Source organism: Colletotrichum higginsianum, chromosome 2, assembly GCF_001672515.1.
Source record: "Colletotrichum higginsianum IMI 349063 chromosome 2, whole genome shotgun sequence".
Taxonomy (NCBI): domain Eukaryota; kingdom Fungi; phylum Ascomycota; class Sordariomycetes; order Glomerellales; family Glomerellaceae; genus Colletotrichum; species Colletotrichum higginsianum.
The window spans coordinates 2,507,471-2,531,542 of record NC_030955.1 but is presented as its reverse complement, the minus strand read 5'-3'; the positions used below and the strand labels follow the sequence as shown (position 1 = coordinate 2,531,542).

The following is a 24,072-nucleotide window of genomic DNA, read 5'->3' as shown; positions in this document are numbered from 1 at the left end:
TATCATAACCACCCTCGTCGGAGTAGATGTCTCGACCTTCTCGTTCACTCGCCTTGTCTCCCAACCGTCTGTCTCCATCACCATCCCCGTGAGCCACAGAGGCCACTCGATACGCCTGGCTACTTCATATCCGTCCAACGGTCTCGAGTCGGCTGTGCCTTCGACGCTCTTTGGCCCCCCCCTTTTTTTTTGTCGTGTATGATAATAACCGTGTGGTCCTCCGGCAGCCATGCATTACAAACATATCATTGCCGCCCTGGTGGCATTCGGCTCTCTAGCTGCGGCCGGTAAGTTTCGACCTCGCATCGCATCGAGCCGGCGGCACAGACTGACGGCCGTTATCCAACCCAGCACCGGCACAAGACTCGAAGGCCACAGATAGAGGCCAGGGTCAGAGAGAGAACCAAGGCCAAGGCAGGAACAACGGCAAGGACAGCAACGGAAACAACAAAAACAGGGGCAAGAAGAACAACAACAACAACAACAGCAACAACCGCAATGGCGACGTCAATATTATCCAGAACATCATCAAGCCCAACATCATCGTCGTCCAGGAGAACCTCGACAAGGTCGACCGGCTGCAACGGCAGAGCGAGAGGCAGCTCGCGGCGCTGGTCCAGTCACAGCTCGCGCTGGCGACGCAGCTGCAGACCGTCAAGGACAACATCCGAATCAATCACTTCAAGGCGCAATTTCCCCAGGCGGTGAGTTCCCCCCCGCTTTCTGTTGGAGGATGCGCTTGCCCCCTTTCAAGTATAGGAGATATTGGAGATGCTGACGAAGGACCGAAGAACACAATCATCGTCACCGTCACCGGTCTAGTCGACAACAGGAACCAGGGGCAGCAGAACCAGCGGTACCTCGTCAACCAGCTCCTGGCCGACAATGGCTTGCCAGGGAAGCAGGCTCTCGTCATGGTCACGGACCCGACGCCCATGCAAATCTCGACGCTGAAGGCGGCCTCCTCACAGGCCGATGCCTTCGGGGCCGCCCGTGTCGAGTTGGAAAACCCCCCGGCAGCCGGATCCAACAGTTCCAACTTTAGAGCCCAAGCTGTCGGCGGCGGCGGCGGAGACGGCGACGACGACGACGACACACTCAAGCTCGCCACCTTTAGCCAACAAGCACCCCTTGGCCAGATTGGACAATCCATTATCCTTCCCGCCGGCACGCAGGCCCCGCAGCTGGCCTCAGTCCCCGACCCGGCCGCTATCATCCTTCCCGGGCAGCAGGGCCTCTTCGTGCAGAACGCGGGGACGTTCCTTGCCGACTGCGCGACGTCGGCGGCGGGCGGCAACGCCGCCCTGGCCGGGCAAATCTTCTCGTCGTTTGAGCAACTCGCCGCCGCGCAGTTGGCGGGGCTTTCGGGGCTGGGCATCTTTGATGGGAACCGAGGGAACAGCACGGCGCAGGCACCGCCGTCGCCGGCAGCTCAGGGACAACAGCCGGGGGGCCAGAACCTGGGATCTATCGCGGTCGGTGCGAACCAAGGACAGCCCGCGGCCGTTCAACCACCCGCGCAAGTCGCGACGCCTCCTCAGGCGATCGTCCCGCCGGCCCAGGTACAAACGGACGCCGGACAATCGTTGGGTGCTATCGTGGTGGGAGCGAACCAGGAGCAGCCGCCGGCTACAGGGAATGCTCCGGCCCCACAGCCGCCGGCGGCCGTCGTCGATGAAGCGAACCAAGCGGTCAGTCCGGTGCAGATCGGGAAAAATCCCGGAACGGCACCACCGCCGGGGAATAACGGGGCTGCTCAGCCCCAGTCCGCTCCGGCCCCGGTCCCGCCTGCGGCTGTTGTTGCTGGTGCGAATCAGACGAACTCGGCGACTTAGCCAACGCGATGATAGAAGCAAGACGTTAGAAACAAAAACTTCCCAGAGCTGAGCAGAAGACGATGAACTGTTTGGGTCTACAGGACATTGGTCCAGGAGCCATGCAGGGGAAAAGAATAGTGGGTTCACACGACCTCTGAGAGCTATAATGTTGGTACCTTGCTCTCGTGTATACATTTCCGGTAGTAATGAATGACCCGACGACTTCGCAGGAGGCGCGTTGAACACAAAGAGCAAACACAAGAACGATAGGGATTGGCCTCGAGCGAAGAGACCTTGAGAATTGAAGCAACTGCCTCGAGGCCCGGCTGTGATTGTCATGTCCTGTTCGATGTCTGGTTTCATAGGGCAATGGCCAGTCGTTTGTGTCGAAAACGGTCCGAACTGGTTCGAAGCACACTCGTGCTCATAGAGTGGATGTTTCAGCCATTGGTTTCCTAGGCATGGGAGATTTTGTGAATGGTCCTTAAGACATGACCTGGTCTAAGAGAGTGAGCGGGATGGGGTCAGATAGGTGAAGTAATGCAAGAGACTCTTGCGGAGCACCAACCGAACATTGCGGGAAAACAAGTGGGAGCCAACACCGAAACGCTTCAGCGGCAGCGTGGCTTCTCTAATAGAAGAGCAGGGACAAACAACGAGAAGAGAAATATGGCTGCGCAGCATCCTAACCCAGAGCCGGTGCCTTCTCACAGCCAGGCGTAGTGGAGGCCCACGGCCTTCGTTCCCTGTCGTGTCGTCCAGAGCGTGTCGGATGCGCCCGCCAAAACTTGTGGACTTGCCAGTGTGTTCGAGACTCTCAGACTTGCGCCCCCTCAAAGAGACCCTGACCAATCGGGCGCCCAACCCCTGCAAGCGCTGTTCTGCGACTGTGCGCCTCAGTGGATACCATCCGTCTCGAGGAACGCACAGCATCATACGGCCAATGAGAGCACCGGAAAATTCAGCTTGTGCGGGAAAGAGGCACCGACAGACCACGTGACCCTACCCTACCGAGCCCACGCCCAAAAATTGTCGGCGCGTATTCCCTCCACCACAGACGATTCGCATCTAGAGTCTAACCTTTCGACCGATCCGTCGTCAATCATCAAACTTCCCGACATCTAGGAGCAGCCTTCGTACGACAGTTGCCCAGCATGTCGCTCGTCTCGGGGGAGAAGTGTTCGTCCAGCCTCTGCTCACCCCGAAACAATCTGCAATTGCTAACCATCGGGCTGCAGCGAACTTCCAGTTCATTCTCCGTCTTCTGAGTATGTTCTCTCTCTCCCTCTACCCCCTCCTTCAACGCCAACTTCAACAACCTACCAAATCCGAACCCCGACGACCGTTTTCCGATCGCGACGCAGAATTCGAGTTCTTGAAGAGGGGAAATTGATGGCTAACCCTTTTTTCGCTTGCAGACACCAACGTTCGTGGTCAGGAGAAGGTTATGTACGCGCTCACCAAGATTGGTGGTGTTGGTCGTCGTTACTCCAACATTGTGTGCAAGAAGGCCGATGGTACGTTTTACCAATCCCGCCCGCTAGCAGAATCCGCATACGAGGACTGCTCGGGAACCCACGGAGCTCTGGAAGGAATCTTCCTGTTTTTGCAGAAGGGCGGCCGGACTAACCCGCTTCATAGTCGACCTGAACAAGCGCGCCGGTGAGCTCACCTCGGAAGAGCTCGAGCGTATCGTCACCATCATCCAGAACCCCACCCAGTACAAGATCCCCGGCTGGTTCCTTAACCGTCAGCGCGACATCGTCGACGGCAAGGACAGCCAGATTCTCGCCAACGGCGTCGCCTCCAAGCTCCGCGACGACCTCGAGCGCCTCAAGAAGATCCGCGCTCACCGCGGTCTCCGTCACTACTGGGGCCTCCGCGTCCGTGGTCAGCACACCAAGACCACCGGCCGCCGCGGCCGTACGGTCGGTGTCTCCAAGAAGAAGGGTGGTTAAGCGTTACGTTACCGAGGATGATAAAAACAGGGGTTTGGGCGTGGGGGGGAATCAATCATGGCGGCGCGATACGGCTGGACATTTTCTCTCTCCATTCTCATCACTTCTCATGATGACAAACTCTGCTGCTGGCATTACAACGAGGGGATTGCTATTCTGCGCAGGATGGTGGCGTCTCTAGATAAACAAATCGGAAGAGTCCATCGTACCAACAAACAAAAAGCTGAAAAAGAAGGTGTAATCCATGCCCTTCCGACGTGATATGTGACGACATGAAATGACGCATCTGCCGCGCCCCGGAGTGCTGCCCACGCCGAAGCAGTCGTAAGTATTGTGTGAGGGGCTTACTTGAGAGTCATGGGGATTAAAGCCAGGTGCCGTTCATATGCATCGCTTCGAACAGAACCCGTCAAACTTGGCAGGTCCGTGGGAACAGTGACATATCACAACAGACAGCCAGCATTGACGTTCGAGGGTCGGTCAGCTTTGCCCCAAAATCTGTGCGAATTCCAAGCGAGGCGGGAACTCGCCCACTCGCCCACTCGCCCGGTCAGCCCGCTCCGTCTCCGGAACCTGTGGGTATCACGACGGACTCGGTCTCGGCCGCTCCGAGCAAAAAAAAAGAGAGACACCGGCTCCCTACCCGGCACGAAAAGTTCACCCTCCGCCCCCGTCACTCTGTCGTCTTCCATGTGTCGTGTCATCGCGACAGGACGGCGGGTGGGATGGGTGGGGGGTTAACAGGGTTGGAGGATCTGCTATGCCAACCTTCATCGTCGTCGTCGTCGTCGTCGTCGTCGTCAACATGGACTTCATTCTCTCGCATGTCCTCACTGTCACGATGTTGATTACATGCTTGCTTCCCCCATGGCATTCGGCGTCACTTCTCACCTCGTGCCCCAGGAACGCCGGGGAACATGGTGCGCGAATGATTCATTCTTCTCATTTGTAAAGCTGCTGCGGTGAGAGACCCTTAGTCTAAAGGGGTATCGATCAATAATCATGAAGCCGTGCCTTTGTACCCTTCAACAACATCCTCCCCAATCATCGCCCCTCCAAACATCCGCATGCATGCATACGTACGCCTTGGTCGAATACACAAGATGCCCTCCCCCCCCTCTAATCCTCGTGAATTACGGCCATGTCCAAGACTTCGACCCTCCCCATCCCCTTCGTCTCCCCGGCGATGAAGTCACCCAAGCCCTTGAACGCCCCGGGCTCCACGAAGCCGACCACCTCCCACTCGGACCCCAGCACGTCCTGGCTCTCAACCTGCTCCACGAACCCCAGGATCCGGTCCTTGACCGTGCCGGGCTTCTGCTTCGGCTCGTCGTCGTCATTGTTGTTGTTGTCGCCTCCCTTGCCCTTATCCTTGGCGGCAGTGGGCTTCTCCTTGACGGCCTGCTTCAGCACGCTCGTCGCGCACGTCACCCTCAGCCTCATCCGCGCCCTCTGCACGGGGATCGGCTGCGCCGCAATCAGCGCCTTCATCGCCTCCAGCGCCTGCGACTTGGCCGACTTGGTCGTCGTCACGCCCGTCCAGTGGATCCCCTTCTCGCGCGGCTTCGCGTCCCCGTCCTCGCCGGCCGCCGGCGTCCCCGCGCCGCTCGCCGTCTTCGACCCGCTCTTCTTCGCGTCCCCGCCTTCTTCTCCGTGCGCCGCGGACGACAACATGTCCAGCGCCTTCTCAATCATCCCGGTCGTATAGACCCTTTTCGTCCTCGGATCCACAAGCCGACTCGCAACGATGCCGATGACCTCGTTGTGCACTCTTTCTAGCTGCTCCGCCCTCTCCTTCCCGCCGACTTGCATCTCACCCTTTTTCAATATCTCCAGCACGATGTCGTCCGTGCTCTTGGCCTTACCAAACGCCTTCTCCAGGTCCTCCTTGGGCGCCGTCTGACCCTTGGACACGTTGAGGAACACGTTGGGGATTTGCAGAACGTTGTCCAGGTCCGTCTCGATCCCGGACCGCCACTCCATGACCTTGTTCTTGTAGCACGCGATCTCGAAGCGCTTCTTGCCCTTCTTCAGGCGCACAAGCGACACGTTAGTCAGCTTGATCTGGTTCGACGGCTGGTTGATCATCCGCGACATCGTGACGTTTGGTAGATGGGACGATTTGTGTGCGTGCGTGCGTGTGTTGTTCGTTTTCTTCTCGTCTCTTTCTTTGTGTGGGCTCGAATCGTAACAAGTTCAGGTCGTGTGTGATCTGTCTGCTTCGCAAGAGTCTGCGAAAACGGTTGCGAGGTTGGTTGTGGTTTATCGTCGACAGTAAAGTCGGACTGGGGTTGCCCGAAAAGTTTTGGCGGGGTAAATGCCTGGGACGGTGCAGTTGCAATGAGGGGCAGCGGGCGGGCAGTGAAATACCTGTACGGCGGTGCTGGTCTGACGTTGTTTTTGCGGGTACCTAGCTGAAAAGCAGCACCGGTGACTAATACCGTCATGTCGACTCATCGTCGTTGGCTGCGCATTAATCAGAATACACACATGGTTGCCATCCGAACTTCACTACATGTACAGCCCATTGCGAGATAAGAGCTCTCGAATAAAGACATTCATATTTCTAACAGCGTAACCAGAGTCTACTACGCCGAGCTAACACTGGTGCTACCAACAAACCAAGGCTACTGGATCCTCCCGTATTTGACAAAACACTGATGTGCCCCGTCTTGTACCGCAAACCGGACCAAGCGTCAACTGCAACAACAGTGTCTTCCTCCAGTTCGCTATCCAATCTTCCTCTCGGGCATTCCTCACTACTACGGGTGCCTTTACGCAACCCACTCACCGCCAAGCCAGCGGTTGAAGAAGTCGGACGAGGCCTCGGGCTGGTCCATGGGCACCATGTGTCCGGCGCCATAGAGCTGCATGAAGGTGAAGTTGCCGCTGGACTTGACCTTGCCATACTCCTTGCTCTTGCCAACAGACAGGCCCTTGACTTCGGCCTTGTTGAAGCCCTTCTGGCCGGGCCACTCGAGAGCCTCGGTCCAAGCGCGGTTACCGAGCCAGTTGCAAATGTAGTCGGCGTCACCAGCGTAGATAAGAACGGGGATCTTCTCAAGAAGCTTGGGGACTATGCGGTGGAAGGGCTGGAACCAGTCGCCCGCGAAGAGGAAGTTGCGGTTGATGTCAAAGTTGCAGCTGTCGTAGCTGTCGACCTCGGCACCGAGGGCGTCCTTGACTTCGTCTTGGTTCAGGTACTCACTAATCCAGCCAAGAGCAGAGTAGCAGAGGTTGCTACTGTCCTCGCACTTGCCGCGGATGTCGTAGACGTTCTGGCCAGTGCGCTGGTAGGGACCGATGAGGGCGTTGTTGCAGTAGATGCTGGCGGGAACGCAAGACCAGACACTGCCGGACTCGTAGCAGTTCTTGATCAGGCTCTGGCAGCGAGGAAGAGCGTTGTCCATGGCCTGACACTCGCTCTCGTCGAGGACAGAGGGATAGCCGCCCTCACCGCACGCCATGGGGCGGTAGTAGCCGTACTGGGTCAAGCCATCGGTCAGACCGTTGCCGATGAGGACACTCTTCAGGTTGATGTTACGGTCCTCGTGGGAGAGAATCTCCGAGGCGAAGACGGGGATGTAGTGACCGGCGTACGACTCGCCGGCAATGTGGAAATCCTGCTTGGAGTACTCGGGGAACTGGTGGAAGAAGAGGGAGAGCAGGGCATAAACGTCCTTGCCGGCGGCGACCGTGTTGGAGACGGAGGAGCCCGAGTAAGAGTAGCCAACGTTGACGGGCTGGTCAAGGAAGATGACGGAGGCATTGTTGTTCCACGACCACTCGTTGTTGACAATCTTGAGCTTCTTGTCGATAGACGCAGGGCCGAGCTCCATGAACAGTCCGGTCAGAGAAGAGCAGCCAGGGCCACCGTTGAGCCACAAGACGACCGGGTCGTTCTTTGGGTCATTGCGAGACTCGAAGAACCCTGTGCGAGGTCAGATGGTGGCGATGAGAGAGCGAGCATGTCTGACGGCAACTTACAGTAAAAGAGGTGCTTGTCGTTCTCCTCGTCATCGAGGTAACCGCTGTACTGCTTAACCTTGTCAACACCGAGAGCCGCAGGGTCGACCTTCTTGGCGCGCAGGTTGAAGTTCTTGAGGTCGCCGGCGATCTTGCGGTGCTTCTCGCCGTTCTTCTCAACCCACATGTCCTGGACATCGGCGCCCTTAACAACGTGGTCCCACTTCTTGTCGGACTTGCGGTGGGCGGGCTTGGGCTTGGGGGGGATAGCGTTCTTCTTGAAGGACTCGACGGCGTCGGGGGCGAGCAGAGTAATCTCGTCCCAGACAGCCTTAGCCTCGGTGGTCATCTGGCCGAACTTCTCCTCAAAGGTCGAGAGCCAGTTCTGGCCGGCGACCTTGATGGAGTCGAAGGGGCTGTCGTTGCCACCAAGGACCTGCTGGTCCAAAGCGACCGCGGTGGAGGCGGCGCCGAGGACGAGGGCGGAGGCCGAGAACCTCATGATGGGCAAGCAGTTGGCTCAATGAGGTTTGACAATGCACGATATGATGATGGGATTCGGGATGGAGAGGATGCGAAATGGTGATGGGGGTGGGGGGGGGGGGAGAAGAGGAAAGAGGGAGGTGTTGTTGGGAGGTTGAGGGAGTTTGGGAGGAGGGAGCTCGGAGGAAAGTGTGACGGACGGAGGTCGACAGGCAGGAAGTTCGCGGACGTAATAAATGAAACATGACGGAGGTGGGCGGGTTGGCTGGGTGCTGCCACCGCCCGCCGCCGTTGCGTATCTCCCAACCTAGCACAGCAGCAGCAGTGACAACAGAGACGACCTGGAAGCTTGGGTGGGTTGGGGGGCGGTGCGTTCTGTCGCAGCAAGTGCAATCGCACCGACAGGCGACAGCTCGACACACCCAACCGCGGTGGCTCATGCACTTTGTTGCTGTGGGGAGCTCCAGCTCGAAAAGCAGAGCAACGACTGGCTCGCGAACCTTCAGGGCCCACAGGTTGGCCAAATGAGGGTTGGGGAACATTGTCCACCTGATCCTCCCCGCGCCTCAGACGCTAAAACAAGAACCTGCCTGTTGCAGACTCAATAACGTCCCTCCACCACTCCTCGGCTGCAATTCTGTTAATGGCGGGCTTACGCCGCGATGTCTCTCCCGCCCTGCTTGGTCTGGTCGTCTGCGTCATGCCAGGTACAGCCAGCCAGCCCGCCGTGCTCACCCACGACGACCTCAGGCACAAGAAGCCTGTGCCTGGGCCTGGGACCCCCCCGCATTTCCTGGTCCCTGATAAGCGTATCACGCGTTCCGATTCGTTGCCACCACAACCCCCGTCGCTCCCCCAAAACAGAGGGAGGATTCACAGGAAACCTGATGACAACACATACAAACACCGACCTACGGTAAACCGCCCAGTGACGAGCTGCTATGGACGTAGCATAGTTGCCTGAAGCGGTTATCGTGGCTATCTGTAAGTAACTGCCTTGAGAAATGCACCCCGTTCACCTTAGTCGATACGCAACACACACCCCCGACATCATCTCAACGATGCAACCTCATCTGCCCAACCCCCCATAATTACAATGCGATAGGATAGGATTCATCAACATATCATGTCGCTTATTGTGGCTCACTTGACAACGTACGTGAATCAATTGAAACATCGCCGAGGTCCAGCTTCTCCGTCTTCCATCATCAGGCGACCTAAACCCCGTCCACCCCCGGCCTGACCCCGGCCTAAGCCCAACTGCATGAGAAGAGGAACCCTTGTGGCCAACCTTCCTACGGACCGTCAACTTCCCTGGCGCGTATCCGGTACCTCACTGAGTACAGCATTGTCCCAACCGCCCTAGGACAGGCAAACACAACGTCATTGCAATCTCAAGTCTGCGCAATCCACACTTCTTTGATTCGAGAAAGGAGAGAAAAGAGCCGAAGTGCCAAATGCCATAGCGAACTGGCCAGACTATGTATTCATCTACCGTGAGCTGCCAGCCTGTTCCAGCCGTACGCCGTCGTATCTCCTCCATGCTCTTGCCCTCGGGTCAAGCCGCTTGTCCCGCCCTTCCCCCCCAGAGAGGGGGGGAACAGCCACCTCATGACCATGCCACAGCCGCCTCCCAATTCCAGGTCTTCTCCATCTGTCCTAATGCCTGCCTGCCTGCCCCATATCATCACAGCCTGCCGACTCGCCCAGAACGCCGCCTCCCACTCAGCCTGCTTAAAATTGAACAGGCAAGCGAGGCACCCCAAGAACAAAGTCGTGGGCCCTGCCATCTAGTCCCTGACTTTTACGGTCGTGTCTCCCCCTTGGTGATCGCCGCCGCCATTGTCGGACATAACACTCAAGTGCCCAAGCTCGCATTAACTCCGTCCTCCATACTGTACATATATAGCGAGATCCGTATACTGTGCTTCTCAAGTCGATTCGTTCGTGTGCGGCGCTTCCCCGGCCATCTTGGATTGCGATTAGATTAACAACAGGGTGGCTCGGGTATATCGAACACTTGGACATCTGTGTGAGCCACCGCAGTTGTGTGGGTCCCCTATGCCCGTGGAGCGGAGCCATTGGCATGTAGCTGTTAGGTCCGGTCCAACTCTCGCTCCAAAGCCTCCAGGACCATTAGCCAGCTGTGTCGGTGGCCGACATGGACGGGCTTGACGCTCTGTTTCGCCGGAAGAATTGGAAAGCGTTCATGCGGAACCTGCTAGACTTCTTCTTGACCACCTTGCCGCCCTCTGGTTTGCCAAACGGCCCTTGCGACATGTGAGAGCCATTGCCCTCATGGTCCAAGAATGCGGGCTCCGCCTTGTACTCTGTGAAGGGCTTCGGTTCTGAAATCGTGGGTACGCCCGGCAGTTGTTCCGTGGATTCTCTGCTGACAATGCTAGTGCCTTGGGTACTTGGTGACAGAGGCATTTTGCCGGTCGTCGCGCTCGTTGCCTGGGAAGCCCAGTCCCCGGTGTATGGACCTGTCGTGCTTCCGTCCGTCGTCTCGCTGCATCGTTGCTTTCCATTGTGGCCGTGATGATTATCGGGGGAGCTACTCTCTCTGTCCCGACAGCGGAAGGGATCGCTTGCTGCAAAATCTGCCACCGAATCGAACGACGTCACGATGCCATTGACCCCCTTCAAGTCCTCCCCAGACTCCGGCGCGTGCAGAGACCGGTCCGTCAGATCCGCAGGTTCCTGTTCCATGTCTTGATCACTGTGGCGTGACCCGTCCACCGGCAAAGGTGGCGGCGTCACGAGCTCCGCCAAGGGTGTCGTCACTCGCGGGGTCATGGAGTCTCTGTTGTTCTCTGGCCCCGTAGCAAAACTCCTAGTTCGCGGGGAAAACGCTCCATCGCGAAGAAGCCTCTTGCGGATGGGATCCTCCTTTGCCTGCTCGTCTCGGATGCGCTGCTCGAAGAGACTCTTATTGATCTCGAGCTCGTCCACCGTGTATTTCATCGCCGGAAGGATATCCGCGACACCTTGGAAGAGAGGGATGGCGAACATGTTCATGAAACTCAGTTGCGCCTTGGACAGCGACATGGTGTCTTTTTTCGGAGCCGATAGTAGAGATGAGGCGATGTCCAGTTCGCTCTCCATAGAGGCTTGGCGAGAGAACTCATCTGAGAGGATATGCATCCACTTCAGAGCGGTTTCGTGTTTCCTTGCCTGCAGACCCCATGGTTATTTAGTGGTGATGCGAGGGAGATCGGGTCACTTACCACATTGCTGATGTCTGCACACTTGATGAGTAATGAGCATGCTAATGCTTTTTGTTCTTCAAGCATGCGCCCGTTCCACCCATCGGTTGAGTTGCTAACATCCAACTTTTCCTGGGTGTCCCCGAGCCTCTTCATGTAATCGAAATGCAGACCCATGTCGGTAGCAAGAATGGAGCTGATCATCAGGTGCCTCATCTTGGTATCCTCAAACGCGCTTGGCCAATACCTTCGAAGGATCTGTGAGTAAGCAGCGCAGTGGAAGGACTCGAGCACGGAACGGTCGTTGTACAACTGCGCTAAGGGGGCGTTGAGGGTGACTAGAAATCCGTTGTTGACACCGGGATGGCCGACATCATGTCCTATCGCCGTGATCAAGAGCGTCAAGCCCTCAAACGGATGGAGTAGATTTGCCATTGGCGACTTCTCGGTCGTGTCTGCTTCTGCCAAAGGATCGACAGGGTAAGGGGCGAGGGTACCGATGCGGACCAAGAAGTGAAAGGTAGCCTGCAAGACGTCGACGACATGGCGAAAGTTGTGATAAGGGACAAAGTTGTTGTATGCAGCCCGGCAGGCAACCAAGAAGCTAATCAGTTGATCTAGGGCAAGTCGTCAGCAGATGCCCGCAAGCACTGGTGGCGGTATGGCGCAAGACACTCACCTGCTGGTATCCGCCAACGGTCCAATTCCGGCATGGTCAACGCATGCTTGAACATGACCATGGCTGCCACAAGGAGCTCGTCGTCCGTGAAGCTGTGGGCGCAAAAGTGCCATTTGCCAACAGCGGCGGCGACGGCGGCTTGGCGATCGGTGGAGACGGCGATGCTTACATTGGAGATCCGATCATCATCCGAATCGGCTCCGGACCGGCAAATACCCCTCATGAGCCCGGATACCATGGCTTCTCTAAGGTAAGAAAAGGGCTTCTCCTCGTTCACCCCAACCCATGATCGCTTTCGTCCGCGGCGCACCTCGAGCATCTCCTGCTGTTCTCGGGCAGCTTCCTTATGCGCCCTATAAGCGTGGATCTCCAGACTCGTGATGCACTTCAAGTGAAGAGGACTGATGATGACATCGACAGCGCCAAGATCGAGACAGCGAATGATCAAGCGGCGGTCGACTATCAACTGAGACTTGGGCTTCGCATCGTCGCCGACCGGGACAGCGTCCTCCAAATCGGAAAAGCTCACAATGGGGATAGGGACGATCAGCTTCGAAAGACTGCGAAGATGCGCCTCGGTCATGATCCTTTGCAGCAGCTTGAGGCCGTATACCTCCTCTTCCGGAGTATGTATGTCGATGTCGGCAGTGGCCGGGCGAGAATGCGGCGAAGGTGATCTAGTCTTTGAGCGAATCTTGGGCAGCCGTTCATCGTGAGGCACATCAATGAGAACAAGGGTCGGCGTTAGGTCCATCATGGCATCGTCCGAGAGCTGGAAAAGCGTAGAGATGCATGCTGAGCCCGTGGAACACAGGTAGACTGTGGCGGATCATTAGTACGTTATGCTATGGGTATGAATACGATCCGAGCCTACCTTCTCCAAAGGTTTCCAGCAGAAGTGTGGCGTCTTTCTGAATTTCGTCATTCTCCTCCACGTCGGTTGCGCCTCCGTTGGGCAAATGGGCGTCCTTCGCATCGGGGAGGATGAGCCTGTCCTGGCGAACCTGGCGGTTCACGTATACGACGTGGCACGTAGCATTGTCCATAATGGCTTCGGGGAGCAACCAGTCTCGCGACCGGAGCGCTCTGGCCACTAGGGCGAAGAAGGTTTACGAGCGTGACGATGCGATTGAACACGCTGGGGTCGGTAGGCTTTTGCAGCGGGACAAGTACAGGACGGCCACCCGGTCCTATCTGGAAGATCGCAAGCACAACGGCGCAATGCCTGTAGTATCGCAGTGGGTGCGCCGCGTGCGACGAACAATGCGGAGTCGTAGGTTTTTGTGGTGCAAGAATCGAGATGTTTGGAACGCAGGCGTGGTCGAGTTGTCCACCAGGACTCGCATCAATGATGTTGTCCCCCCGAACGAAGACGATGAAACAGCGGCGCAGTCGTTCTGTCGGTCATCAAAACTGGCACAGATCGAGGTCGCACGGAATTGGATTGGCTGAGGTAACGGGCGGAATTGTTCGAGAACCAAGTCAAACGTTGTCCCAGAGAGTTGAAGCAATCGGGAGGGGGGCTGGTTTGTCGTTTCGCAGTTGCGGGTACCGTCGCGCGGAAAGTTCGTTGCGTATTCGAGACGAAGGTGGAGGCTTCGCTACCTATGCCAGGTGCTGTTGACGGGCGACCGAGTCGACTCGTTAGTCTTGCATGAAATAAGGAGAGGAGAGACGCAAAACTGGACAACAGAGAAGCGGAGCACAGGAAGGGAAGCGACAGCAAAACGACGTGATATCACGAGGGCAGGCTACGTACAACAGGGGCTGGGACAAACCAGTGTGAGGTGGAAAGAAGGGAAAGAAGGCAACTGGGCATAACTTGAACGGGGAGGATTGAAGTTTGGGTACTACAGGGCCGCAGTTAGGAGGAGTACAATGGCCAGGTCGAGTACGAAATTGTTAAGCAAGGGGGGGTGTGGGTGCTAGAAACAGAGAGGGGGAGGAGAGAGAGACACACATATCCGTACACACATACGAAAAGAGAAAGAGAGAGGGAGACGGCAGACTCTGTCTGCTGCTGCTGCTGCTGCTGCTGTTGCTGGCGTTTCTGTGCGGGTGTGAGTGGTGTGCGTGGTGTGCGGGTGTGAGCAAGCAAGTACCACTACGACTGGGAATGTGTGGTGTGCATGCGTGTGCGTGGTGGTGGGCGGGTGGATGGGTGGGTGGGTAGGTGGGCAGGCGGGTAGGCTGCAAAAGGAAACTGGAAAGGCTAGAGGAGGTACGCTGCTCTGCGCTTCGTCGCACTGCAAAAAAAGCGAGGGCGGCGACAGCGACGGCAACGGCGAAGTACCGCAGCGAGGTACCAAGGTAGGTAGTAGGTAGGTACGGACGTCTGGATGGAGCACCTCCACTAGCACCAGACCAAGCTTCCTTGCCTTTTCAGACTTGGAGAGACCTGCCTGGGCACCTACAGGTTATTTGGCCGGGTTGGTGCGCTGGTTCGCCTCGCCTCCCGTCCATGTACTCAGGTAGGTAGGTACCAAGGTACCGTACCTATCTTCCGCACGACACGCCTCTAGTTACTTGGCCCAACAAAGCAAGGCGGGGACAGAACAAGAAACAACAGGGAAACCTCATCAAGACAACAACGAGAAGCCAAGGTAGAGAAGCACGACTAATTTTTTATTTTTTTTGCAGGGGAACGAACCAACACTACTTACTACAGAGTGCACTCTTTTGAAAGAATTTTCGCTCGCCCGTCCCGGTGGCGACTCTGAGTTCGAGCGACCGAGTAAGTGAAAGGGGTGGGGGGGGCGACTTCGTGCGCAACAAGGTGTGATGCTGGCGCCCTTCTTGCTCATTCGCGACACCCAGACATCGAACGGGACAGAGGAGACGAGGATGCCCACAAGAAAGAGAAAGGAACGACAGGAATGGGCGAGAAATTGGCGAATGCGGATGAGATTGGCAGAGCAAGAGTGAGAGGGCGAACTTGGTGGTGGTGGAAGTGGTTAGTTGAGCTGAGATCCAATGGCAGTGGCGGGCGTCAAGCGGTGGTAGCGTCAACAAACACCCTGATCTGATCAAGGAAAGGTACCTTAGTGCAGGACAAGGCAAGGTCTGGTACGACATTGGTCGCCTGTTGGATTTGGGCAGACCCGACGACAGAGAGAAGCCCGTTCAGTTGTAAACTCGGAAAGCCAGAGGCAAAGACAGTCTGGAAGCTCAGGTACTGGGTTGCTCTGTGCTTTGCCGAGAACATGCTGATGCGGTGCGGCCAGTTCGGCCTCGACGAGGAATTGCAGAGTGCCACTGCAGCACTAGATGAGGCAAGACACGGCAGGGCAAGGCACGTCGAGGCTTCAGTGCAGGCCAGACAGGCAAGCTATGGAGCATATTCCGGGGGTTCCATCTTTGGCAATCGCTCCGTCTCATTCTTTCTTTCGCTCGATCTCGGGTCGCATGTATCCGTCCGCAGCAGGCCGCTGCAAGTCAAGAGTGCCGCGAGAAACAGGCATACGGCAGATCGGGTGAGTTTTTGAATTGGCGCTTGCTAGCGGATGGCGACTAGCGAGCCTCCAAATGCCACGATGTTGGTCTCTGGTCTCGAGAGTCACGACGGGTGCGGACAGTGGGCATGCAACTAACTGGACAACAAGCGACGGATTCGACCGAGTTTGGCATGCACCTGCTCTGATGGGATTGCCAGACCGGCGCGCCATTGCTAGCAGCTGTCTGTGCGAGTACCTTTATGTGTGCAAGTCAGAGACCGGTACCTGAACGGTACCGCACCCCGGGGAAGAGGGATGTTCAGTGGCCTGCTAGGAGCGACGGGCTCACAATGTCGGCCCAGGTCGGAATCGGAATGCCACAATCGAATTTGGTCAAGCCTGAGAGCCTCGGCGCGCATGGGACGATTGCAGAGGGGGGATCGAGGCCGCAAAAGATACGTTGTCCCACCTGTGGCTGCCGGGTTGACTGCTGTCCCAGCATGTCTTTGTTCTGCGCAATTCTCCGTACGTGTCGTAGAATCCGGGAAATACTCCGCTCCTCCGAGATTCCATGATCAGATCCGTGTGTGGCCGATAAAGGTAGGATACAATTGACTGGCCGAAGAATTGCTAGTTCTTGCGACGCTGCTGCTACTACTTACACAATGTACGTACGGACACACAGTCGCTTATCTTCTTATTCCGGCAAGGGGGCAGGGAGGGGTGTACGGCGTATGATGGGGTTATTGGGTGGGAAAGGGGAGGGCCCTGCACCCTGCTGTCTAGCCGCCTTCTGGAACATCGATCGAAAGTATGGAAGCCTTCGAAAGGACCACTTTGGAGACTTGGAAGGGAGGTCGGCGCCAACCAAGGATTGGCACTGGAACTGCTGGGAACAGGGTTTGCAGGGTACAAGCACGTCAAGGCCGGACAGGGACAGGGGCAGAAGCCGGGATCCAATGACGGTGACTGTGACTGCTGCAGGAGGAGGGAAGGGGCCAGGTGTGCAAATGTGAACGTGGGAACCTAGAGAAGCTGTGTACACTAGAAACGACGCGAAGGCGACGTCTCGCCGCGAGGGAAAGAAGCACCAGCGAGGCTACGCCGTGGCGCACCGGCACCCACATTCCCGTACGCCGCCATCTGTATGCTACTTGGCTAGGTAAGGTAGGTACCGCTGGACAGCTAGGTCACTTACCTTGATAGGTCAGTGGGTACTCACTCAGCGTGACCAGCCACTTCACTTCCCATGTGTCATCCAGCAACTAATCTATCTCGTCACGTGTTTGAGTAGCGCTCACTCAAACAAGGGTAGGTAACGAAACACTCAATTGCTGGTGGGAACGCGCTGGAGTGCAACATTTCACCCAGGCGGTGCCCCTGGCGGGACAATAGGGTTCTCGTAATTTAAACCGTGTTTTCTTTTGAGGACAGCGACAGCGACAGGGCCTGGATCGTTTGAACCCCTCGCCCATGGTCCTCAGAAAGGGAAGCAAAACCCAAACGATTTGGGAGTGAGTGCATCGTCTGACTAACGGAATCTCTCGGAGGGACAATCAACTAACACGAACGCAGTATGTTTGCCTGCGGGAAAGGCATGTCTATGTACGTATGTATGCCTCGACCCATCAAATCGGCAAGGTGCATTGCACGGGTCCTCTGCCTCGTCGTCCATATCTGATCCTTTTACCTCATCAGTTCTCCATACCCACCGGAAACAACCATCTCTCTGACACAGTCGCATTCCAGTCACTTCACCCAGCCAGGCCAGGCCTACCAGCAACCAACAACCGGCGACAATTGTCCTCGAGCCAGCCGTCTTCATCTCATCTTGCCGCCAGCAGTCGCGCTGTATGTACGATGTGCTGTATGCGTTCGCTCTGCTGCACTTGCGTTTCAATCTCTCCAGCCCATCATCAGCTCGAGGCTGCAAACATTGATTGCCACTGACGGTCATCATCCCGCCCGCTGTTAACGCAGTGCCTCTTCTAACCTCCGGAACTTCCCTCCTGGCGCGCAAGAAAGTCGGGGAAAGGCGTCCCATGAAAGCTCGATTGGCATTGCCGATGCTGGCCTCCCACGACCACTGGGCTGAGGCTGGGACCGGCCTGCCACTCAACGAATCCACTCCGCACCCACCTTTTTTCATCACGGCATCATGGCAAACATGGCTCTGTCGTCGTCCTGATCGCAAATTGCTGCCCACTTTTTTTTCCCGCAATGTCGCCGATGATCCTTGATCCATTCCTTCCTCGCGTCTTCCAGAAGTAATGGGGAGGCGGAGAAGGGACAACGACAGACGGCACGTTACGGACACCATCGTCGTCGTTTTTTAGTGATCCCCTGGTGCAAATGTCCTATGGTTTGCTCCCTCCACACGAATTGATCTAGGCCTGGTCGTGCCCTGTTGTTCTCTGCCCTGCCAGGCCCGACTGTGACGAGACGCGGAACACCGCGCACCACCACGAGGTTTTCGCTTTCTTTTAGCACGCACCGCCTCATGATCAGGCGCCTGTTGGTGTCTAAATTGTCTTTGGGACGTACAGTGCCGTACTCTACGCTTGGAACCACCCACCAGATTTGCCTGCACAGCACACCCGCTGATGACCCGGCGGCAAGGAATACCCACCCCATACTGCACTGCACGTACTACGCTGCCAGCCGGCCACACGGATGTCCCCTCGACGGTTTCCTCTCTTCAAGGGTGTCGGGAGACGAAAGAAATTGTCGCCCGCCGTAAAACCCAGATCACGCGTCAGCTGGCAGGGTACTGGGACTCTCGAACCTTTCCACCATCGAGTACAGTATATTGCCAATAACACTCTTCCCATTGCGATGCCGACAACAAATCGATATTTGCCGCTCCCTTCAGCGGAGCTCATCAAGGTTCGAAAATCCAATTCGTGGTCCGGGGCTGTTAGGGCGCATATTGCTTCATGTGGACAAGGCCCTACAAGTACACGCCAGACTCTGTTTACGTCACACTCGCTCTTGGACCCGCCACACAAGACGCGATCGACCTAGGTATTCCTTGTAGTTGGCATTTGCCCGATCCTTCTGGCGAAAGTTCAGAGTGGGAAAAGCTTCGTCTGGTTGCGACAAGAATAACAATATCAAAGACCCTCTCGGACGAAAACGATATTCCAAGACGCAGTACGGATACTTACTTCTTCAGCCCTCGACGAACAGGGCAACATTCTGATCGACGGTTCTGATGCGCTCGGCGAGTCCCACTCCCTGCTTGTCTCGTCGGCCTTCGTACACACACCCCACGATACCCTTTGGCGAGCAACAGACAGGTGACAAGACCGAGTCTGCATTGGATCCCACGCAGCAGGCCTCTTGCTGTGTATTTGTGACGATGACCAATGCCATGGCCTACTTTTTGCAGCTGCCCTTCAACAAGTGACGCGAGGGCAATCTGCGGCGGGGTGTAGTTGATCCGGCCAACAACCATCTTAACACCAACTCGTGTGCGCTCCCAATAAGGTTGGGATTCACTGTTTCGCCGTTTTGGGCGAGACGAATCTCCGTTGTGATGTTCAGTCGCAAGTGAGGGAAGGATAGCACCCCCGTCGCCCCTCGTCCAGCCTTTGGTTACCGCTGGCGCTTTTCCACGTACCCGTGCCTCCGAGGGTTCATCTCAGCTCTCGCCCGCACGCCAGTGACATGGCCTATGGCACACCGCGTACGGCGATAAACGACGTCCAACCTTTTCCCAGCTCCTCCTTGACATGGTTGGCGGAGAAGAAGCAGAGTGCGGGTTTGAACTTGTTCCAGCTCCTGCAAGGGCAACAAATCGGCTGCACTATACTACACCACGCTGCATACACGAACCCACAGGGCGCCCGTCTCTACACCAATCTCTGGCTAGGGATGCTGTAGTATTCTTTCTTTTGGCTCCAATACACCAGGTATCCGCATCCTTGCCTGTACGTGCGTATCTGGGTCACGCCGTCACAGAGTCATGAGGCGCCGAATTTCATCACTGGCCTGACTTGACAATTCACACACCACAACACGTCCCCCCCCCCCCCCCCCCCCCCCCCCCGTTTTTCCACTTGCTCAGATTATCCGTAGTTACGGATACAATGACCGCAGCTCATGCCCCGCGACTTGATCGGCCTCATCGCCACGCCCGCACTTGTGCGCCCGCGCCGTCCGAAGAAACCCTTTCTGCCGGCCGAAATACCGCCGGCCGCATTCCGCATCTCCTACCCCGTCCATGACCTACGCCGGGCGAGAGAGCGGGTGCCACATGTCCTATCGGAGTGTTGGGCCAAGAAGTCTGCTCCATCTACAACATGCATTTCGACCAGAGACCGGCATCCTGCAACGCGGTTGGGCTTGGGCGTCTCGTCGCCGCCAGCTTACTCGTTCGACACCATCCATCGACCGTCATGCTTGCCCGCTACCCAGTCTGACGGGACTCTCCGCTCGACGTCGATTTGCAGCATTAGGCCGCTCGACGTTTCTCACTGGACGTTGCTTCGGCGAAGGGCGCCAACCTGAGACACATGTGCCGTGTCCCACACACCGGTCGCACACTACTACATGTTGTTGGTGCATGAAGAGAGATATATCGCCATTGCCCATGCTAATACCTCCCATGTGCATTTCTTGCCCATGGCCCCCTCCGAGGCCCACGAATCCAGGCTCCCCGGGCCCTCCTCGGCATTCGCAGTCCGCTACGTGCCCCTCTTCCGAGCAACTTCTCAGATTGGCAGGTATTCCGCTTGAGCATTGGGCACTATCAACTCGCCCGGCCTGTGGAGATACGGCTCCAGGCACATCTAGGCGTGACGACGCGGGTGTGATGAACGACCCAGCCAAAAGTGCCTTGCCTGCTTGTCAAGCAGACACACGGTGGGTGGGGGGTGGGGTCGAAGGCGCGCGGAGGGCAAGGGGGAATGATCCCTAGATCTTCGAGTTGAGGCCCATGATGGTTCGCCGCCCACAGTTCGTTTCAGCCCTGTCGACCCATCCGGAGAAAACCTCTGTCCCTCCTAGGACCCCGAAGCTTTCCACCCCCCTTCTTGAACTTCTCTGGTGTCGTCGGCACCCGGTTAGCCTCGCGCTCATCGATGGATTGCCGGGTCGACAGGGAATGCCGGAAGCCCATCCCACCTTTCCTTTCCTTTTCTGACCTCGCCTCCCTCCATGAGACGTCGAGAAGTGATCTAGTCGTCGCACCACGACTTGTCACAATCGAGAACGGGTGCAGGAGCGAATATATGCTCGCACTCTGGTGCAGCATGCAAGCTGGCAAGCGTCCGTGCCCGGTCCAAGCGGGCTTTTCTTCTCTCACACTCAACCGGAAACGCTTCCTCTAGATCACTTCGACTATGGATGACACATGCGATCAAACGCCCCATGCCATTTTCTGTTGTTGTCGACTGCGTATGTCTTGGTCTGTCCGTCGTCACAATGAACGTCCTTTTCAGACAACCTCTTTTGGAGACGAGGTAGGAGAGAGAGAGAGAGAGACCCAAACCCTTGCTTCTTGCCTCTCATTCTCCTAAGTTGTATAGCACAACCCTCGTCCGAACGACCTCTAGCGCGTGTGGGGGTTGATCAGGGAACGCGTCTCGAACCCCACGGCGTCCGTCTGGCGGCCGGGAAACGCCCATAAGCCGCAGTGGAAGATCCGTTGGGGCGGAAACCCCGAGTCCTGGGCCTCCTCCCTTTGTCCCGTGACTTTCCATCTCTCCACCGGGGGTTGGTTGGTTGTTTGCCTTGCAATCCATATGGCAGCCAAGTGACGTTGCCATTGGGCAGATAAATATATGTTAGTAACCAATTGGACAACTTCCCTTCCCTAGCCCAAAGTGCTCTCAGAAGACCGCAACCGAGTGTTTAGACGAACCAGCAAAAACAAAAGACATACAACACCAGGTATTCGCTGGTCGTCACCGACCCAACTACTAATCCGGCCCTCACTGGCTTATCTATGGGAGAGCGGACGGGATCCCGAGTTCTCCAGTGGGTATAGTCGTATGTGGCATGTTGCGATGGTTCAATGACCTGTATTGGACTGGAAACAAAGTGGGATCTTGGGATCCCGGATCAGGTTGACATCGGTTAGTGTGTGGACCATGGGCTCATGCGGGTGCCGTTCGTCGACGTTTGTTTGGCGGTGTGGGTTTTTGTCAAGACGCTGTGAATCTCGGGACGGGCGATCAGGGCTCGTGGACTGGAAGCACTCGTGAGACGTGGTTTGCGTTTTCCAGGGGGGTGTGAACACTTTGCTGGACGACCAGACATGGACAGTTTTCTGGCAACATGAGTTGGAGAAGGGTAAGTACAGTGCGAACGGGGGAGGGGAGCGGGAAGACGGCTTTGGAGCCTCGCATACGGAGTAGTCCTCGCCGATGAGGTCCGGGTGGAGTATCGACTCGAGAACAGCAGCGGAGCAAGCCGCTACCCGCATCCCAACGGTCTCTCTGCACGCCGTCCTCCTTTCTCAAGGGTCCCGGCCCGAAGATTCTGTGTGATGGGCAGGCAAAGGATGGGTCTGCATGGGTGTCCTTCACCCTTCCTTCACCTCTTCGCGGACTCTTGACTAGGAACGACAACAGCAGCCGGCACGAGATTTGCGACTGTGCCGGCCGTCAACAGCCACCGGTACCTGGCGTGCTTGCGCACATAGTCTTATATATCGGAAAGTGGCGAGGAGGCCGCAATCACTCACTCGATGATGATGTGCCGCGTGCTTCCGCGGCTCAAGACGTGGGACGCTCCAAGGCAAACACAATCTCTGGGTCCTCCTCGTTTCCTGGTCTATGAAGCAACGGCCGTTTTGACTCCTCGTCCCGGTCTATCCAGAGCCAATCCAGCAGAAGCGCGGCCATCGACTATGAAGGCCATCGACTCTATCCACAGTGGCGTTTCCCACACAGCCTTCACGAGCTCGCGGTTTCCCTTGCTAATCTCTAAGCGTGCCATCTGTCCGCAGAAGTAATCCCCCCCTCCATGAAGGAAGGCCGCTCCTCGTGTCCAACACGCTACCCCCATCGATACTGCCGAGGTTGCGTTGCGAGAGCATGCATCGCAGATCTGGCCGGTTCACAACGACAAGACGCGCCGGCCCTGCGGTATACTACGAGTGTACAGCCCACAACATGGGAAAAGCGCCTGGGAGCGAAGAGGCCACGAACGTCAAGACCCACAACTCTCTCTCAGCTTTGGACACGCAAACAGATTGGTTCGACGAGTGGCCCCTTTTGACTTTGTAACTCGGGCGTCGGTCCATGATCTCGGACGGTGGCCGGCAGGGACTTCGAATCCGACGGTCCATAATCAGACCGTATTCTGACACGTTCCCGACATGTCAGTCACCTATGATAGCCTTTGGGGGTCGACTGATGATTAGAAAGCATAAATCAGTCGTCGTCCCATGTTCCGCGCGCATGTTTGAAAGCCGTTGATAACAGAGGGCGGGGGGAGGGGACGTTGATGGTCGTTCCCGGTCCGTATTCCGCCCCGATTCACGAATACACCTGCGGGAGACAAAAAGGCAAAGGAAGAGAAGAAGAAGCGTTCGACCCGCCAGCTGGGGAACACTCGGCCTCCGAGGATGCTCTCTCGGTCACCCGGAGAATAAAAATGGGCGGGGGGGAGGACTTCAAAGCTTTGACGACGGGCGGATCTACCGGGGCGCACGACCTGGCAAGGAAGGGAGGGGGAGGGTATATGTTTGTGTGGCCTGTTTGTGTATGGCGTGTTTGTGCCTTCTTCTTTTCGGTATCGGTATCGCCTTTCCCTCCGGCCTGAGTGAACTGCCACAGCTCAACTGATGAGCCGAGGAGAGGAAAGAGAGCCCACCGATACATTCTTGGTCCTGCTTAGACCATCAAAAGACAGGTATGATCTGCCGACGGAGATGGAGACGGAGATGGGGATGGGGATGGAAATGGGGATGCAGATGGAGATGGGCCACCGAGGCAAGACCTACCTACTTACTTACCTGCCTACATACACCTGACACAGGCAAACAAAGTTGGCACGGCACATTACCCAACCCCAACGCGAGCCGAGGGACTCTTAACATCCACGCACCCACCCACTGTGCGTGCAGGCGCCTCTTGGGGTGTTTGGGATACCTGGTCCGGGCACCCTCTCGTGACTTCCACTGCTCCATGCGGGCGACCGACCTCATTACCATGTTCAGGGTCCGCCAGCACACCCGGGGCTACACCTATCATGAGGGTTTCCTTTCAACGACGACACGGGTTCTCGGGAGGACGGCCTTTACACCGGCTGTGTGGAAAACTTGTCAGGGGAGGAGGGGGGAAACAACCTTTGGGCCAATAACCTCAACACCACACAACGGTCGAGACGCCGGCACCTGGTCATCACGAAACAAGCTACATTCCCTCTATAGCGAGCCGGAATACTCAAAAGTCATACCTACGTGCCTCATGCATCCGAGACTCCAACAAAATGAAAGCGAGACCAAAGACCAGCCTCGCGTATGCCAGGGCGTGAGGGGGCTCTATCTCTATTTACGCCTCGATTGTATCCTCT

The 24,072-nt window shown here is 56.8% G+C and overlaps 5 protein-coding genes across 5 annotated transcripts; 2 read left to right on the top strand and 3 right to left on the bottom strand.

Moving 5' to 3' along the window:
- Positions 1-229: 229 nt before the first annotated feature.
- Positions 230-1,835, top strand: CH63R_02506 (Cas1p-like protein; the record flags this gene model as incomplete). Its single annotated transcript, XM_018297481.1, has 3 exons — positions 230-287; positions 352-704; positions 792-1,835. 3 exons carry the CDS (start codon positions 230-232, stop codon positions 1,833-1,835), a joined length of 1,455 nt encoding a protein of 484 aa, XP_018162297.1.
- Positions 1,836-2,971: 1,136 nt separating this feature from the next.
- On the top strand, positions 2,972-3,775 carry CH63R_02505 (40S ribosomal protein S18; the record flags this gene model as incomplete). The annotated part of the gene is made up of 4 exons (XM_018297480.1): positions 2,972-2,996; positions 3,056-3,085; positions 3,236-3,334; positions 3,459-3,775. The coding sequence occupies 4 exons, from the start codon at positions 2,972-2,974 to the stop codon at positions 3,773-3,775; spliced, it is 471 nt and encodes a 156-aa protein (XP_018162296.1).
- Positions 3,776-4,894: 1,119 nt separating this feature from the next.
- Positions 4,895-5,872, bottom strand: CH63R_02504 (Carboxypeptidase y; the record flags this gene model as incomplete). The annotated part of the gene is made up of 1 exon (XM_018297479.1): positions 4,895-5,872. One exon carries the CDS (start codon positions 5,870-5,872, stop codon positions 4,895-4,897), a length of 978 nt encoding a protein of 325 aa, XP_018162295.1.
- Positions 5,873-6,549: 677 nt separating this feature from the next.
- CH63R_02503 (Serine carboxypeptidase) lies at positions 6,550-8,243 on the bottom strand (the record flags this gene model as incomplete). Its single annotated transcript, XM_018297478.1, has 2 exons — positions 6,550-7,706; positions 7,763-8,243. The coding sequence occupies 2 exons, from the start codon at positions 8,241-8,243 to the stop codon at positions 6,550-6,552; spliced, it is 1,638 nt and encodes a 545-aa protein (XP_018162294.1).
- A 2,117-nt stretch (positions 8,244-10,360) lies between these two features.
- On the bottom strand, positions 10,361-13,158 carry CH63R_02502 (3'5'-cyclic nucleotide phosphodiesterase; the record flags this gene model as incomplete). The annotated part of the gene is made up of 4 exons (XM_018297477.1): positions 10,361-11,401; positions 11,455-12,050; positions 12,113-12,931; positions 12,987-13,158. The coding sequence occupies 4 exons, from the start codon at positions 13,156-13,158 to the stop codon at positions 10,361-10,363; spliced, it is 2,628 nt and encodes an 875-aa protein (XP_018162293.1).
- Positions 13,159-24,072: the final 10,914 nt, after the last annotated feature.